This window comes from Oncorhynchus gorbuscha, linkage group LG06 (genome assembly GCF_021184085.1).
Source record: "Oncorhynchus gorbuscha isolate QuinsamMale2020 ecotype Even-year linkage group LG06, OgorEven_v1.0, whole genome shotgun sequence".
In the NCBI taxonomy this organism is placed as follows: Eukaryota; Metazoa; Chordata; class Actinopteri; order Salmoniformes; family Salmonidae; genus Oncorhynchus; species Oncorhynchus gorbuscha.
In genome coordinates this window covers 40286029-40303078 of record NC_060178.1, presented here as the reverse complement: position 1 = coordinate 40303078, position 17050 = coordinate 40286029, and the positions used below count along the sequence as shown (strand labels likewise).

Sequence of the window (17050 nt, the reverse complement as noted above, 5' to 3'; positions counted from 1 at the left end):
TTAACAGTTTAATAATGCGACACGGCGGAATGTAGAAATGTTGAAACTAGGCTAGAACACTTTACAATGCAAGATGACGCCGGTAGCTACCAGCTATTGTAGGTCAACTTTCCGTGCTAGTTGACAGCTAACATCAATTCACCACCATAGGACATTGTGAACTAGAAAGCAAACCATAATGCAAAATACGCTGATTTCAAAGTTGATAGCCGCAAAAAACGTTATTTGTTTTCTTATTTCAGTCGCTCTCACAAAGATGATCTATTGCCTCAGCAAACTGACTGTGCTCCTACAGGCCGCCCCCCTTCTTGCCTTGTGAATGATGTCATTCCTGGTAGACAGCACAGTTTTATAAAATAAGCTACTTCAACAAATGTTGAGGAGTACAATGAAATAAGTCAAAATGTAAGAGAGAAGAGAAACAGATTTTCATGGGGCCAAAACGAGCTCAATAACTCAATGCATGCACACTCCTATTGAAATGCATTGACCTTGTTTTTGGATATGCCAAGGATACATCTTAATTTACCCAGTTTATCAATAGAGATTTACCATTCAAATAAATGACCATTATGTTGTTAGATTGTTCTTACCAAAGGCAAATTGATTGTATGGTTGAGAAATTTATTTATTACTGCATACACATGGCTGTGTCTAAAAAATAAATTAAAAAACAACGTGAACAAATTCAAATGTACTGATATTTAACTCAAAAGATGACCAAAAATTAAACAGAACAGTAGCTGAGTTTATCTGGTCTGGATCAAATGCCATTCTGTTACTTTCGTGACGTATTGAGTAAACCTGGTATCGAAGGGGGAAAAAATCTGGTATTGTGACAACACTAGTCCCTAGAGTAAACGGCAAAAGTGGCAGCAAGTAACCAAAAGGTCGCTAGTTCAAATCCCAGAGCCTTGAACAACTGCTCCTGGGGCACCAATGACGTGAACGTTGATTAAGGCTCTCTGATTCAGAGAGGTTGGGTTAAAATGGGTAAGACACATTTCAGTTGAATGCATTCAGATGTGCAACGGACTAGGTTTTGTAACGGAATCTGACTAATGAATACACCCCAGATTAAGTTGAACATCTGACCACAATCATGTTTTTATGAGGGGTCTATAATGTGTCGGTATGCAGAAAACCCATGTATGGTCTAATACAAGGTAGTATAAAATTACCCTTGAGCTGAGGGTCTTGAAGATGCCTTCATACACATTTCCACTCTTCACTCGGACGTCACAGGTGGAGCCCTTGAAGGGTAATAATAATAATAAGGTTATTGGTCATTTCATTAAGATATACATTAGTAGACAGTGGTCGACAACTTAAATAGTGGAAATAGTGCATCTGGTGGACCAGGGCCTAATTGACCAAATGAACACTCACCACTACAGCTGTGAGATAGTGAAGCATCCTGGTGTTGTTGTAGACACCTTCAAATACCTGTGAGTCGTAAACAAACATGTTTGACTTCAGTATGGCATGGACCTATTTTAAAGCTATAAAAAATGTGACCTTACTCTACTTGCAATATCCTTTCAGCATTTTCGAGTTTACAAATTGTACAATAGTGCACTAGCATGGAAGCAAACAAAGCGAAAGACAACCTACATTATGTTATCAAAGAGGTATTTTTTTGTAAGTCGCTCTGGATAAGAGCGTCTGCTAAATGACTTAAATGTAATGTAAAATGTAGGTAACTAGGCTATGCATGGTTGCATAAAACGTCTGTAGTACAAGCTGGATAGCCCACATTTCATGATATGTGACTTACGGGAGAGGATTGAGATGGAGGCTTCATTGTATTTCTTGTCCTGAATGTGAGGAGAGAACATTAACAACAGACAAGACAAATGGGTGTAGGTGGCTCAGGGGGAAAATTCTGCAACGCAAGAAATATGCCGGCAGCTTCACCACTTTCAATGTAGCTAACTAATAAGCAAACGTGCAAAGAATTATGGGCATGGGACATTGCGTTTATCAAATGCGGATTTTTGAGCCTGGTCCTCGACCTGTCATATGAATGCATGAAGCTAGCTAGATGATCTAGAATATATGTCTATGCAGCCGTTTGGCAAAAGACTGATCACGGTCACCGATGCGTGCCGGGCGCCGGTGGTCTACGTTAGCTAGCTATAACATTAGGTGGGGGAGGTGGAAACAAGCTAGCCCCTTAGCGGATATGTTCTGTTCTCTATTACTGTGTCGTTTGACATTGTTTGCGAGGCTTAACGAAAACAATTGTGTTGACACAAGCTGGCTAACTAGGGTAAACTAAAACAGAAGTTAACGTTATAGCGATGTGGCTAACAATTTAGCTAACAGGGGTAGCCTGCTAACGTGCAACTATTTTAGCTAAATTAAGCTGGTAACTAGTTAACAATTTGGCGAACTTGTGAAAAGATAAAAACATATAAACAATAGCTAGCTATGTGTTGTCTAGCTAACGTTAGATAGCAAGCTAAACAAGACAGCTAGTATAATTTCTAGATATCGAGACACGTTGAATACAATAAACAATAAAGTAGTATTGATACTTTTTAGTCATGTGCATCACTTTTACTCCGCAGTCTTGCTGATTCTGTTTAAAGTCGCACAATTTGACAGGCCAAACAAAATCTAAAACAAACGTTTAATAAAAAGAAAATAAAGAAAACACGGACAATCCCCTCCCCACAGAATGTGAATGGGTATACTGGCGTGAATCAAAAGTATCGTCTATCCCATTGGTTCGGACACCAGTCAATCATACCAATATCGATTTAGCAGACCATCTTTGCCCATTGGCCGTAACCTACATCAATTATATTTACTTTGTTCCAATTGGCTTAAAATAGCGAGTTAAAGCCTCCGTTTGACATGGACACGCCCACTGTAATCCTCGTATTGACCGGTACACCTCTATGGATATGTGGCAGATCCCCGGACTTGCTTGACGACAGTAGCCGAACATGTGCTTACCTTCCAGGCACAGCTCTGTTGGCATTGCTCCCGCCGATATGAGAGGGCAAAGCGGCAGGCCCTGCCGTTCCATTGGAGGTTTTTCGTCCGCCTGAACCGGGTTGTTGCTGGTGTGACACGTGCCAATAATTACACCTCAAGTAACAGTTATAAGGATTCAATTTGCCTTTAGTCTACTAAATAGTATTTGACTTTACAAGACTGGTTACCACGTAAGTCAATGAGGACACCATCGACAAAGCTCACGTTAGCTAGCCAACTTAAAGCTAGCTGCTAACAAATATCACAAGCTAGCTAGAATTCATACACAGAAAGCAATACATGTAGCAGCAAGCTACCCTTAGCAACTTGATACAACTACAACTCACGTTCTGTCGACGAAAGGACATTGCCTCTTCGGAACTTAATCGATAGTTAAGCTGGCTACTGTGGTACAGCCTTGCACGCTATAGCTAGCTCGATGGCTAGCTAGACGAGCAAGCAGTAATGTCCCTTCTGTAGCTAAAACTTTTAGGACGTCGTCTTTCGTTTCCTTTCCGTGGATTTACTCTTGCGTGTGGCTTACTCCAATTGCATGTCATTTGTAACTTGAACAAATTGTAAAACTCGGGGAAAACAAATTCGCCGGTTTGGCACCACAAAGATGTTGTCGTCTGCGCGTGGCTGACTGACTGGGTTGATGGGGGCGTGTACGAGTGTGCATGTGCGCATTCACAATTTAACGTGCACGCGCTAAACACTTTCGACCCCAAAACCGCGGTCGTCACGAATTTCAAGCCAAACCCCGTCTATTTCTAAAATGTTATATTCTTAAAATCTGATTTTAACCTTAACCACAACGCTAACCTTATACCTAACCATAAATTATGACCAAAACGTGAATTTTTGTTTTGATGAATTTATGACATTCATTTGACTTTGTGGCAACTAGCGACAACCCAAAGCTGCAATAATTACTATAACATTCCTTTACATCCTTCCCCTTTATTCAGTAAGAAACAATAACAGTGAACCAAAGCAACAACACACTAGGCCATAATGTTTCAGTATAATTATATTATCATATCATTAAATTCAATGTAGTACCTGAAACTAACCACACAGGTTGGACAAAACCCTGCCCACCGTCAACACAAGGTCCCCAGCTAAAGAGAGAGCGAGAGACAGACAGAGACAGAAAGGCACAAATAGAGTTCAACATTTGAAAAGGATGAACAGGGGGATGGGGTAAGATGTGTAAAAGATGATTACAAGGCTCCGAGGAGAGGAGGACAAACCAGAAGTAAAAGGTATAAACAAAGAGAGGGAGATACAAAGAGAAAGAAAGATAGAGGCACTGAACTGAATGGCAAACAGACGGACATGGCCACACAACCCAGGCACAGGTTGAAGGAGTATGACAAGAGGTGATAACACAAAAAGGCACGAGTAGAAAAATGCCTCCCTCCCCCTTATATTTTTCTTATATTCTATTTCTGCACATTCAAATTAAATTAGGATGAGGTCCAGGAGGAGAGGACTGTATGAGCGTGAGGGAAAGACTGAGTATGAGGCTTAGCAATATAAAAAAAGGCACAAACAAATTTCAACTGAAATAATGGGATGGGGGCAGGAACAAGTGTTACACTTTACCTGGAGTAAACAACATACAATAAAAGGCATTTTAAAAACAAAATAAAATGAATACTATTAATTCCAACCATCATTATTGTTTAATCGTATCATTATTATTATCAATAATAAAGTGTTTTATCTGAATATATATTCACTCTCTCTCTACCTCTGGCCACTTCTCTACCATTAAAGAAAACCAGAAAATGAGGAGAGAAAAAGAGCGAGGTTGAAAAAGTGACTGAGGTATATGTATCCTGCCTGCCGGTTCTAGCCTAGTCTCTTTGCCGCCTTGTAAGTATATGGTTGTCCTCCATCTCCACCTCTGTGAGAGTGTACTGCTGGCCAGTAGAATGTCTGCAGGATATTGAGGTATGGTACTACTGGGTTCAGAGGATATCTCTCTCACTACCTACATCCATGAATGGATTCAAAAGTCTACAAAAAGCGTACCGAGAGGTGTGCCGGCAAGAAAGCTTATCTTGCTAAACATTAGTGTACCTTTACTTAGTGTACCTTTACTTAGTGTTGTAAGATGCTCCCATCCCCCTCTCTTCTCTTTCACCCATTTTCTCATTCTCTCCATCTTGCCAAATCTCCCAGAATGCTTGTGTTTTAATAGTGTTAGTACGTCCTTCGAACTCCCTCCCCTCACAGTCCCGTAATAAAATACAAATACTGGTTATGAATGGCTATGACTCCCACCTCCTCCACTCTCCCTTTCACACAACCCCCCCCCCCTGCCTCCTCAGAAGAAGGAGTACTTGTTGTCAATGGCTCTTGCCCTCCCTCCTTCCCGCTCTTCACCCTCCACCCCCTCCAGTTGGCGGAGAGGAGCTTCTCTCTCCTCCCAGTCCTCCGCTCCTTCTCCTGCACCTCCTGTAGTTCCTCCTCCACCTCCCAGCTCTGTCTCGTTCCCTCGTTCCTGCGGTGGGGTTGGGGGTGGCGGCCGGCCGGGGGGAAGGGGTGGTGGAGGAGGAGGCTGGGGAGGACTACGGGGTTTGCTGGTCAAGTCTGTTGGGAGGAAAGAACAGCAGAGAGAGAAAAGCAGAGAAATAAAGAGTGGAAAAAGGTGTAAATAAAGGAGGGGTGGGCAGGGCGGGAGACAAGATGAAGGTGAAATTTCCAGAGAGTGAGCGGTGAGAAGAGGAGGAAGAAGGGAGAGACAGAGTGAGTGTCAAGGCCACAACATCTGTGTGACAGGTCCATGTGGGTCATGGAATCAGTCGGGACAAACAAACTGTGCATGCACACACACACACACCTTGTTCCCGTCTATTAAACACATATCATAAAAAGCACAAAACAACGCATCATCTGAAAATGTTATATGAAGATTCAACATGACCCTAAACTTTTTAGGAGATACAACATTCTATAGCAGAGGTGGTCTCTCAAGTCAATGCTCCAGGAGTGAGCTGTGTCCTCAAAAATACTCTGTGGTGGGTCCAGTTCTAGATAAGGTCAGTGCAGACTTTGTCTCTCTCTCTCTCCCGCTCCACGTCTCCCTCTCCCTCTCTCCCCTACATGTCCCTCTCCCTCTCTCCCCTACATGTCCCTCTCCCTCTCTCCCCTACATGTCCCTCTCTCTCTCTCTCCCCTACATGTCCCTCTCTCTCTCCCTCCCCTACATGTCCCTCTCTCTCTCCCGCTCCACTACGTCTCCCGCTCCACGTCTCCCTCTCTCCCCTACATGTCCCTCTCTCTCTCCCGCTCCACTACGTCTCCCTCTCCCTCTCTCCCCTACATGTCCCTCTCTCTCTCCCGCTCCACTACGTGTCGCTCTCTCTCCCGCTCCACTACGTGTCCCTCTCTCTCTCTCCCGCTCCACTACGTCTCCTCTCTCTAATCCCGCTCCATTACGTGTCCCTCTCCCTTTCTCTCCCGCTCCACGTCTCCTCTCTCCACTACATCTCCCTCTCTCCCTACATGTCCGAACCCACTCTCTCTCTCTCTCTCTCTCCTGCTCCACCAACTGAGCTCAGAAGGACCTCCCAGCTCCAGGACGTCTCCCTCTCTCTCTCCCGCTCCATTACGTGTCCCTCTCCCTCTCTCGCTCCACGTCTCCCTCTCTCCACTACATCTCCCTCTCTCCCCTACATGTCCCTCTCTCTCTCTCTCCCGCTCCACTACGTGTCCCTCTCTCTCTCTCCCGCTCCACTACGTCTCCCTCTCTCTCTCTCCATTACGTGTCCCTCTCCCTCTCTCTCTCCCGCTCCACTACGTCTCCCGCTCCACGTCTCCCTCTCTCCACTACGTCTCCCTCTCTCCCCTACATGTCCCTCTCTCTCTCTCCCGCTCCACTACGTGTCCCGCTCTCTCTCTCCCGCTCCACTACGTCTCCCTCTCTCTATCCCGCTCCACTACCTCTCCCTATCTCTATCCCGCTCCACTACGTCTCCCTCTCTCTCTCCCGCTCCACTACGTCTCCCTCTCTCTATCCCGCTCCACTACGTCTCCCTCTCTCTCTCCCGCTCCACTACGTCTCCCTCTCTCTCCACCACGTCTCTCTCTCCCGCCCCAATACGTCTCTCCTGCCCCACTACGTCTCTCTCTCGCTCTCCCACTCCACTACGTCTCCCTCTCTCTATCCCGCTCCACTACGTCTCCCTCTCTCTCTCCCGCTCCCCTACGTCTCTCTCTCCCGCCCCACTACGTCTCTCTCTCCCGCCCCACTACGTCTCTCTCTCCCGCCCCACTACGTCTCTCTCTCGTTTCCCTCTCGCTCTGTCAAGTCTCCTTTCTCTCGCATCCACCAAGTCTCCCCCTCTCTCTTCCGCTCCGCCACGTCTCCCCCTCTCTCTCCCGCTCCGCCTCCCTCTTTCTCTCCCGCTCTGCCACGCCTCCCCTCAATCGCTCCGCCAAGTCTCCTTTTCTCTCGCACTCCACCAAGTCTCTCTCTCTCTCATCCAAGTCTCCCTCTCTCTCTCTCCCTCTCTCTCACTCTTTCTCTCGCGCTCTCCGCCACGTCTCCCTCTCTCTCTCGCACTCCAAACGTCCCTCTCTCTCGCTCCGCCGTCTCCCTCTTTCTCTCGCACTCCGACACATCTCCTTTTCTCCCACGTCTCCCTCTCACGCTCTACCAAGTCTGCCTCTCTAGCTCTGCCACGTCTCCCTCTCTAGCTCTGCCACATCTCCCTCTCTAGCTCTGCCACGTCTCCCCTCTCCCGCTCCGCAACGTCTCCCTCTCTCTCTCTACTGCTCCACCACGTCTACCCCTCAAACTCACGCTCCGACACGTCCCTCTCCCTCTCTCCGCCACGTCTCCCTCTCTCTCTCCTCCACGTCTCTCTCTCTCGCGCTCCGCCACGTCTCTCTCTCTCTGCCACCTTTCTCTCTCCGCAACGCCTCTCTCTCTCCGCCACGTCTCTCTCTCCGCCACGTCTCTCTCTCTCGCTCCACCAAGTCTCAATCTCTAGCTCTGCCACATCTCCCTCTCTAGCTCTGCCACGTCTCCCTCTCTAGCTCTGCAACGTCTCTCTCTACCACGTCTCCCTCTCTCTGCCACGTCTCCCCCTCTCCTTCTCCCGCTCCGCCATGTCTCCATTCCCTCTCTCTCTCCGCCACGACTCCCTCTCTCTCTCCGCCACGACTAACTCTCTCTCTCCCTCTCCGCCACGTCTCCCTCGCTCTCTCTCCCGCTCCGCCACGTCTCCCTCTCTCTCTCCGCCACGACTCCCTCTCTCTCTCCGCCACGACTAACTCTCTCTCCGCCACGACTCCCTCTCTCTCTCCGCCACGACTCCCTCTCTCTCTCCCTCTCCACCACGTCTCCCTCTCCACCACGTCTCCCTCTCTCTCTCCCGCTCTGCCATGTCTCCCTCTCTCTCTCCGCCACGTCTCCCTCCCTCTCTCTCTCTCCGCCACGACTCCCTCTCCTGCTCCGCAATGTCTCCCTCTCTCTCTCCTGCTCCACCACGTCTCCCTCTCGCTCTCCTGCTCCACCACGTCTCCCTCTCTCTCTCCACCACGTCTCCCTCTCTCTCTCCGCCACGACTCCGTCTCCTGCTGCCACTGTCTCCCTCTCTCTCTCTCCCGCTCCACAATGTCTCCCTCTCTCTCTCCCGCTCTGCACGTCTCCCTCTCTCTCTCTCCCGCTCAGCCACGTCTCCCTCTCTCTCTCTCCCGCTCAGCCACGTCTCCCTCTCTCTCTCCCGCTCAGCCACGTCTCCTCTCTCTCTCCCGCTCAGCCCGTCTTCCTCTCTCTCCCCACTCAGCCACATCTCCCTCTCTCTCCCGCTCCGCAACGTCTCCCTCTCTCTCTCTCTCTCTCTCCGCCACGTCCCCCTCTCTCTCTCTCTCTCCAGCTCTGCCACGTCTCCCTCTCTCTCTCTCCAGCTCTGCCACATCTCCCTCTCTCTCTCCCGCTCAGCCACGTCTCCCTCTCTCTCTCCCGCTCAGCCACGTCTTCCTCTCTCTCCCCCACTCAGCCACATCTCCCTCTCTCTCCCGCTCCGCAACGTCTCTCTCTCTCTCTCTCTCTCTCTCTCTCTCTCTCTCTCTCTCTCTCTCTCTCTCCTGCTCCGCCACATCCCCCTCTCTAGCTCTGCCACGTCTCCCTCTCTAGCTCTGCAACGTCTCTCTCTACCACGTCTCCCTCTCTCTGCCACGTCTCCCCCTCTCCTTCTCCCGCTCCGCCATGTCTCCATTCCCTCTCTCTCTCCGCCACGACTCCCTCTCTCTCTCCGCCACGACTAACTCTCTCTCTCCCTCTCCGCCACGTCTCCCTCGCTCTCTCTCCCGCTCCGCCACGACTAACTCTCTCTCCGCCACGACTCCCTCTCTCTCTCCGCCACGACTCCCTCTCTCTCTCCCTCTCCACCACGTCTCCCTCTCCACCACGTCTCCCTCTCTCTCTCCCGCTCTGCCATGTCTCCCTCTCTCTCTCCGCCACGTCTCCCTCCCTCTCTCTCTCTCCGCAACGACTCCCTCTCCTGCTCCGCAATGTCTCCCTCTCTCTCTCCTGCTCCACCACGTCTCCCTCTCGCTCTCCTGCTCCACCACGTCTCCCTCTCTCTCTCCACCACGTCTCCCTCTCTCTCTCCGCCACGACTCCGTCTCCTGCTCCGCAATGTCTCCCTCTCTCTCTCTCCCGCTCCACAATGTCTCCCTCTCTCTCTCCCGCTCTGCCACGTCTCCCTCTCTCTCTCTCCCGCTCAGCCACGTCTCCCTCTCTCTCTCTCCCGCTCAGCCACGTCTCCCTCTCTCTCTCCCGCTCAGCCACGTCTCCCTCTCTCTCTCCCGCTCAGCCACGTCTTCCTCTCTCTCCCCCACTCAGCCACATCTCCCTCTCTCTCCCGCTCCGCAACGTCTCCCTCTCTCTCTCTCTCTCCGCCACGTCCCCCTCTCTCTCTCTCTCTCCAGCTCTGCCACGTCTCCCTCTCTCTCTCTCCAGCTCTGCCACATCTCCCTCTCTCTCTCCCGCTCAGCCACGTCTCCCTCTCTCTCTCCCGCTCAGCCACGTCTTCCTCTCTCTCCCCCACTCAGCCACATCTCCCTCTCTCTCCCGCTCCGCAACGTCTCTCTCTCTCTCTCTCTCTCTCTCTCTCTCTCTCTCTCTCTCTCTCTCTCTCTCCTGCTCCGCCAACATCCCCCTCTCTCTCTCTCGCTCCGCCGTCTCCCTCTTTCTCTCGCACTCCGACACATCTCCTTTTCGCCCACTTCTCCCTCTCTCTCTCTCACGCTCTACCAAGTCTGCCTCTCTAGCTCTGCCACGTCTGCCTCTCTAGCTCTGCCACGTCTCCCTCTCTAGCTCTGCCACGTCTCCCTCTCTAGCTCTGCCACGTCTCCCTCTCTAGCTCTGCCACGTCTCCCTCTCTAGCTCTGCCACATCTCCCTCTCTAGCTCTGCCCGTCTCCCCTCTCCCGCTCCAACGTCTCCCTCTCTCTCTCTACCGCTCCACCACGTCTCCTCCTCAAACTCACGCTCCGACACGTCCCTCTCCCTCTCTCCGCCACGTCTCCCTCTACCACGTCTCCCCCTCTCTCTCTCCCGCTCCGCCATGTCTCCCTCTCTCTATCCGTTCCACCAACGTCTCCCTCTCTCTCGCTCCGCAACGTCTCTCTCTCTCCAGCGTCTCCCTCTCGCTCTGCCACGGCTCCCTCTCGCTCCGCCACGGCTCCCTCTCTCTCTCCGCCCGACTCCCTCTCTCTCTCCACCACGTCTCCGTCGCTCTCTCTCCCGCTCCGCCACGTCTCCCTCTCTCTCTCTGCCACGTCTCCCTGTCTTTCTCTCCCACTCTGTCACGCCTCCCTTTCTCTTCGCCACGTCTCCCTGTCTTTCTCTCCCACTTCGTCACGCCTCCCTCTCTCTTCGCCACGTCTCCCTGTCTTTCTCTCCCACTCCGTCATGCCTCCCTCTCTCTCTCTCCGCCACGACTCCCTCTCCTGCTCCGCAATGTCTCACTCTCTCTCACTCCTGCTCCACCACGTCTCCCTCTCTCTCTCCGCCACGACTCCCTCTCCTGCTCCGCAATGTCACCCTCTCTCCCGCTCCGCAATGTCTCCCTCTCTCTCTCTCCCACTCCGCTACGTCTCCCTCTCTCTCCCTAGCGTCTCCCTCTCTCTCTCCCACTCCGCCACGTCTCCCTCTCTCTCCCGCTCAGCCATGTCTCCCTCTCTCTCTCCCGCTCAGCTACATCTCCCTCTCGCTCCGCCACGTCTCCCTCTTTCTCTCTCCCCGCTCCTCAACGTCTCCCTCTCTCTCTCCGCCCATCTCCCTCTCTCTCTGCCACTTCTTCCTCTCTCACGCTCCGCCACGTCTCTCTCTCACGCTCCGCCACGTCTCCCTCTCTCTCTCCGCCACGCATCCCTCTCTCTGCAATGCATCTCTCTCTAGCGCTCCGCCACGTCTCCCTCTCTCTCTCCTCCACGTCTCTCTCTCTCGCGCTCCGCCACGTCTCTCTCTCTCTGCCACCTTTCTCTCTCCGCCACGTCTCTCTCTCCGCCACGTCTCTCTCTCTCGCTCCGCCACGTCTCCCTCTCTCTCTCCGCCACGCATCCCTCTCTCTGCAATGCATCTCTCTCTAGCGCTCCGCCCGTCTCCCTCTCTCTCTCCTCCCGTCTCTCTCTCTCGCGCTCCGCCCGTCTCTCTCTCTCTGCCACCTTTCTCTCTCCGCAACGCCTCTCTCTCTCCGCCATGTCTCTAGCTCTGCCACATCTCCCTCTCTAGCTCTGCAACGTCTCTCTCTCTCGCTCCGCCACGTCTCCCTCTCTAGCTCTGCAACGTCTCCCTCTCTAGCTCTGCAACGTCTCCCTCTCTAGCTCTGCAACGTCTCCCTCTCTAGCTCTGCAACGTCTCCCTCTACCACGTCTCCCTCTCTCTGCCACGTCTCCCCCTCTACTTCTCCCGCTCCGCCATGTCCTCATTCCCTCTCTCTCTCCGCCACGACTCCCTCTCTCTCTCCGCCACGACTCCCTCTCTCTCCCTCTCCACCACGTCTCCCTCGCTCTCTCTCCCGCTCCGCCACGTCTCCCTCTCTCTCTCCGCCCGACTAACTCTCTCTCTCCGCCACGACTAACTCTCTCTCCGCCACGACTCCTCGCTCTCTCCCTCTCTGCCAATGACTCCCTCGCTCTCTCCCTCTCCACCACGTCTCCCTCGCTCTCTCCCTCTCCACCACGTCTCCCTCGCTCCCTCTCCCGCTCCGCCACGACTCCCTCTCTCTCTCCACCACGTCTCCCTCGCTCTCTCTCCCGCTCCGCCCGACTCCCTCTCTCTCTCCGCCACGACTCCCTCTCTCTCCGCCACAACTCCCTCTCTCTCTCCCTCTCCACCACGTCTCCCTCTCTCTCTCTCCCGCTCTGCCACGTCTCCCTCTCTCTCTCTCTCCGCCACGTCTCCCTCCCTCTCTCTCTCTCGCCACGACTCCCTCTCCTGCTCCGCAATGTCTCCTCTCTCTCTCCTGCTACACCCGTCTCCTCTCTCTCTCCACCACGTCTCCCTCTCTCTCTCCGCCACGACTCCGTCTCCTGCTCCGCAATGTCTCCCTCTCTCTCTCTCCCGCTCCACAATGTCTCCCTCTCTCTCTCCGCAACGTCTCCCTCTCTCTCTCTCTCTCTCTCTCTCTCTCTCTCTCCTGCTCCGCCACATCCCCCTCTCTCTCTCTCGCTCCGCCGTCTCCCTCTTTCTCTCGCACTCCGACACATCTCCTTTTCGCCCACTTCTCCCTCTCTCTCTCTCACGCTCTACCAAGTCTGCCTCTCTAGCTCTGCCACGTCTGCCTCTCTAGCTCTGCCACGTCTCCCTCTCTAGCTCTGCCACGTCTCCCTCTCTAGCTCTGCCACGTCTCCCTCTCTAGCTCTGCCACATCTCCCTCTCTAGCTCTGCCACGTCTCCCCTCTCCCGCTCCGCAACGTCTCCCTCTCTCTCTCTACCGCTCCACCACGTCTCCTCCTCAAACTCACGCTCCGACACGTCCCTCTCCCTCTCTCCGCCACGTCTCCCTCTACCACGTCTCCCCCTCTCTCTCTCCCGCTCCGCCATGTCTCCCTCTCTCTATCACGTTCCGCAACGTCTCCCTCTCTCTCGCTCCGCAACGTCTCTCTCTCGCTCCGCAACGTCTCCCTCTCGCTCTGCCACGGCTCCCTCTCGCTCCGCCACGGCTCCCTCTCTCTCTCCGCCACGACTCCCTCTCTCTCTCCACCACGTCTCCGTCGCTCTCTCTCCCGCTCCGCCACGTCTCCCTCTCTCTCTCTGCCACGTCTCCCTGTCTTTCTCTCCCACTCTGTCACGCCTCCCTTTCTCTTCAACGTCTCCCTGTCTTTCTCTCCCCGCCGTCACGCCTCCCTCTCTCTTCGCCCGTCTCCCTGTCTTTCTCTCCCACTCCGTCATGCCTCCCTCTCTCTCTCTCCGCCACGACTCCCTCTCCTGCTCCGCAATGTCTCACTCTCTCTCACTCCTGCTCCACCACGTCTCCCTCTCTCTCTCCGCCACGACTCCCTCTCCTGCTCCGCAATGTCACCCTCTCTCCCGCTCCGCAATGTCTCCCTCTCTCTCTCTCCCACTCCGCTACGTCTCCCTCTCTCTCCCGCAACGTCTCCCTCTCTCTCTCCCACTCCGCCACGTCTCCCTCTCTCTCCCGCTCAGCCATGTCTCCCTCTCTCTCTCCCGCTCAGCTACATCTCCCTCTCGCTCCGCCACGTCTCCCTCTTTCTCTCTCCCGCTCCACAACGTCTCCCTCTCTCTCTCCGCCACATCTCCCTCTCTCTCTGCCACTTCTTCCTCTCTCACGCTCCGCCACGTCTCTCTCTCACGCTCCGCCACGTCTCCCTCTCTCTCTCCGCCACGCATCCCTCTCTCTGCAATGCATCTCTCTCTAGCGCTCCGCCACGTCTCCCTCTCTCTCTCCTCCACGTCTCTCTCTCTCGCGCTCCGCCACGTCTCTCTCTCTCTGCCACCTTTCTCTCTCCGCCACGTCTCTCTCTCCGCCACGTCTCTCTCTCTCGCTCCGCCACGTCTCCCTCTCTCTCTCCGCCACGCATCCCTCTCTCTGCAATGCATCTCTCTCTAGCGCTCCGCCACGTCTCCCTCTCTCTCTCCTCCACGTCTCTCTCTCTCGCGCTCCGCCACGTCTCTCTCTCTCTGCCACCTTTCTCTCTCCGCAACGCCTCTCTCTCTCCGCCATGTCTCTAGCTCTGCCACATCTCCCTCTCTAGCTCTGCAACGTCTCTCTCTCTCGCTCCGCCACGTCTCCCTCTCTAGCTCTGCAACGTCTCCCTCTCTAGCTCTGCAACGTCTCCCTCTCTAGCTCTGCAACGTCTCCCTCTCTAGCTCTGCAACGTCTCCCTCTACCACGTCTCCCTCTCTCTGCCACGTCTCCCCCTCTACTTCTCCCGCTCCGCCATGTCCTCATTCCCTCTCTCTCTCCGCCACGACTCCCTCTCTCTCTCCGCCACGACTCCCTCTCTCTCCCTCTCCACCACGTCTCCCTCGCTCTCTCTCCCGCTCCGCCACGTCTCCCTCTCTCTCTCCGCCACGACTAACTCTCTCTCTCCGCCACGACTAACTCTCTCTCCGCCACGACTCCCTCGCTCTCTCCCTCTCTGCCACGACTCCCTCGCTCTCTCCCTCTCCACCACGTCTCCCTCGCTCTCTCCCTCTCCACCACGTCTCCCTCGCTCCCTCTCCCGCTCCGCCACGACTCCCTCTCTCTCTCCACCACGTCTCCCTCGCTCTCTCTCCCGCTCCGCCACGACTCCCTCTCTCTCTCCGCCACGACTCCCTCTCTCTCCGCCACAACTCCCTCTCTCTCTCCCTCTCCACCACGTCTCCCTCTCTCTCTCTCCCGCTCTGCCACGTCTCCCTCTCTCTCTCTCTCCGACACGTCTCCCTCCCTCTCTCTCTCTCCGCCACGACTCCCTCTCCTGCTCCGCAATGTCTCCCTCTCTCTCTCCTGCTACACCACGTCTCCCTCTCTCTCTCCACCACGTCTCCCTCTCTCTCTCCGCCACGACTCCGTCTCCTGCTCCGCAATGTCTCCCTCTCTCTCTCTCCCGCTCCACAATGTCTCCCTCTCTCTCCCGCTCTGCCACGTCTCCCTCTCTCTTTCCCGCTCAGCCACGTCTCTCTCTCTCTCCCGCTCAGCCACGTCTCCCTCTCTCTCTCCCGCTCAGCCCCAACTCCCTCTCTCTCTCCCGCTCAGCCACGTCTTCCTCTCTCTCCCCCACTCAGCCACATCTCCCTCTCTCTCCCGCTCCGCAACGTCTCCCTCTCTCTCCACCACGTCTCTCTCTCCCGCCCCAATACGTCTCTCTCTCCTGCCCCACTACGTCTCTCTCTCGCTCTCCCACTCCACTACGTCTCCCTCTCTCTATCCCGCTGCACTACGTCTCCCTCTCTCTCTCCCGCTCCACTACGTCTCTCTCTCCCGCTCCACTACATCTCTCTCTCCCGCTCCACTACGTCTCTCTCCCCCGCTCCACTACGTCTCTCTCTCCCGCCCCACTACGTCTCTCTCTCCCGCCCTATTCGTCTCTCTCTCCCGCCCCACTACGTATCTCTATTGTTTCCCTCTCTCTCGCTCTGTCAAGTCTCCTTTCTCTCGCATCCACCAAGTCTCCCCCTCTCTCTTCCGCTCCGCCACGTCTCCCCCTCTCTCTCCCGCTCCGCCTCCCTCTTTCTCTCCCGCTCTGCCACGCCTCCCCTCAATCGCTCCGCCAAGTCTCCTTTTCTCTCGCACTCCACCAAGTCTCTCTCTCTCATCCAAGTCTCCCTCTCTCTCTCTCCCTCTCTCTCACTCTTTCTCTCGCTCTCCGCCCGTCTCCCTCTCTCTCTCGCACTCAAACGTCCCTCTCTCTCGCTCCGCCGTCTCCCTCTTTCTCTCGCACTCCGACACATCTCCTTTTCTCCCACGTCTCCCTCTCACGCTCTACCAAGTCTGCCTCTCTAGCTCTGCCACGTCTCCCTCTCTAGCTCTGCCACATCTCCCTCTCTAGCTCTGCCACGTCTCCCTCTCTAGCTCTGCCACGTCTCCCTCTCTAGCTCTGCCCGTCTCCCCTCTACCGCTCAACGTCTCCCTCTCTCTCTCTACCGCTCCACCACGTCTACCCCTCAAACTCACGCTCCGACACGTCCCTCTCCCTCTCTCCGCCCGTCTCCCTCTCTCTCTCCTCCCGTCTCTCTCTCTCGCGCTCCGCCACGTCTCTCTCTCTCTGCCACCTTTCTCTCTCCGCAACGCCTCTCTCTCTCCGCCACGTCTCTCTCTCTCCGCCACGTCTCTCTCTCCGCCAAGTCTCAATCTCTAGCTCTGCCACATCTCCCTCTCTAGCTCTGCCACGTCTCCATCTCTAGCTCTGCAACGTCTCTCTCTACCACGTCTCCCTCTCTCTGCCACGTCTCCCCCTCTCCTTCTCCCGCTCCGCCATGTCTCCATTCCCTCTCTCTCTCCGCCACGACTCCCTCTCTCTCTCCGCCACGACTAACTCTCTCTCCGCCACGACTAACTCTCTCTCTCCCTCTCCACCACGTCTCCCTCGCTCTCTCCCCGCTCCGCCCGTCTCCCTCTCTCTCTCCACCACGACTCCCTCTCTCTCTCCGCCCGACTAACTCTCTCTCCGCCACGATTCCCTCTCTCTCTCCGCCACGACTCCCTCTCTCTTTCCGCCACGACTAACTCTCTCTCCGCCCCGACTAACTCTCTCTCTCCTCTCCACCACGTCTCCCTCGCTCTCTCCCGCTCCGCCCGTCTCCCTCTCTCTCTCCGCCACGACTCCCTCTCTCTCTCCGCCCGACTAACTCTCTCTCCGCCCACGACTCCTCTCTCTCTCCACCACGTCTCCCTCGCTCTCTCTCCCGCTCCGCCACGACTCCCTCTCTCTCTCCGCCCGACTCCCTCTCTCTCCGCCACAACTCCTCTCTCTCTCCCTCTCCACCACGTCTCTCTCTCTCTCTCCCCGCTCTGCCCGTCTCCCTCTCTCTCTCTCTCCGACACGACTCCCTCTCTCTCTCCACCACGTCTCCGTCGCTCTCTCTCCCG

At 54.7% G+C, this 17050-nt stretch overlaps 2 protein-coding genes across 5 annotated transcripts in view; both read right to left on the bottom strand.

Moving 5' to 3' along the window:
• Window positions 1-3657, bottom strand: part of LOC124037954 (ataxin-2-like protein) — a 32573-nt gene extending 28916 nt beyond the window's left edge. Inside the window, exons 1-5 of one of the 3 annotated variants that reach the window (XM_046353258.1) lie at window positions 3333-3657; window positions 2965-3071; window positions 1778-1817; window positions 1390-1446; window positions 1182-1253 (exon numbers count right to left, since the gene is read on the bottom strand). In XM_046353258.1, the coding sequence (XP_046209214.1) occupies window positions 1182-1253; window positions 1390-1446; window positions 1778-1817; window positions 2965-3071; window positions 3333-3353 (297 nt within the window). In that variant the 5' untranslated portion in view covers window positions 3354-3657. Of the gene's footprint in view, window positions 1-1181; window positions 1254-1389; window positions 1447-1777; window positions 1818-2540; window positions 2685-2964; window positions 3072-3332 lie in introns of those variants that run through there. The other 2 variants (XM_046353260.1, XM_046353259.1) reach the window with 2 other exon arrangements.
• A 271-nt stretch (window positions 3658-3928) lies between these two features.
• LOC124037953 (SH2B adapter protein 1-like) overlaps window positions 3929-17050 on the bottom strand; it is a 72428-nt gene continuing 59306 nt past the window's right edge. For both annotated transcript variants that reach the window (XM_046353256.1, XM_046353257.1), the window contains exon 10: window positions 3929-5589. In XM_046353256.1, coding sequence (XP_046209212.1) covers window positions 5568-5589 — 22 coding nt within the window. In that variant the 3' untranslated portion in view covers window positions 3929-5567. The remainder of the gene's footprint in view (window positions 5590-17050) is intronic.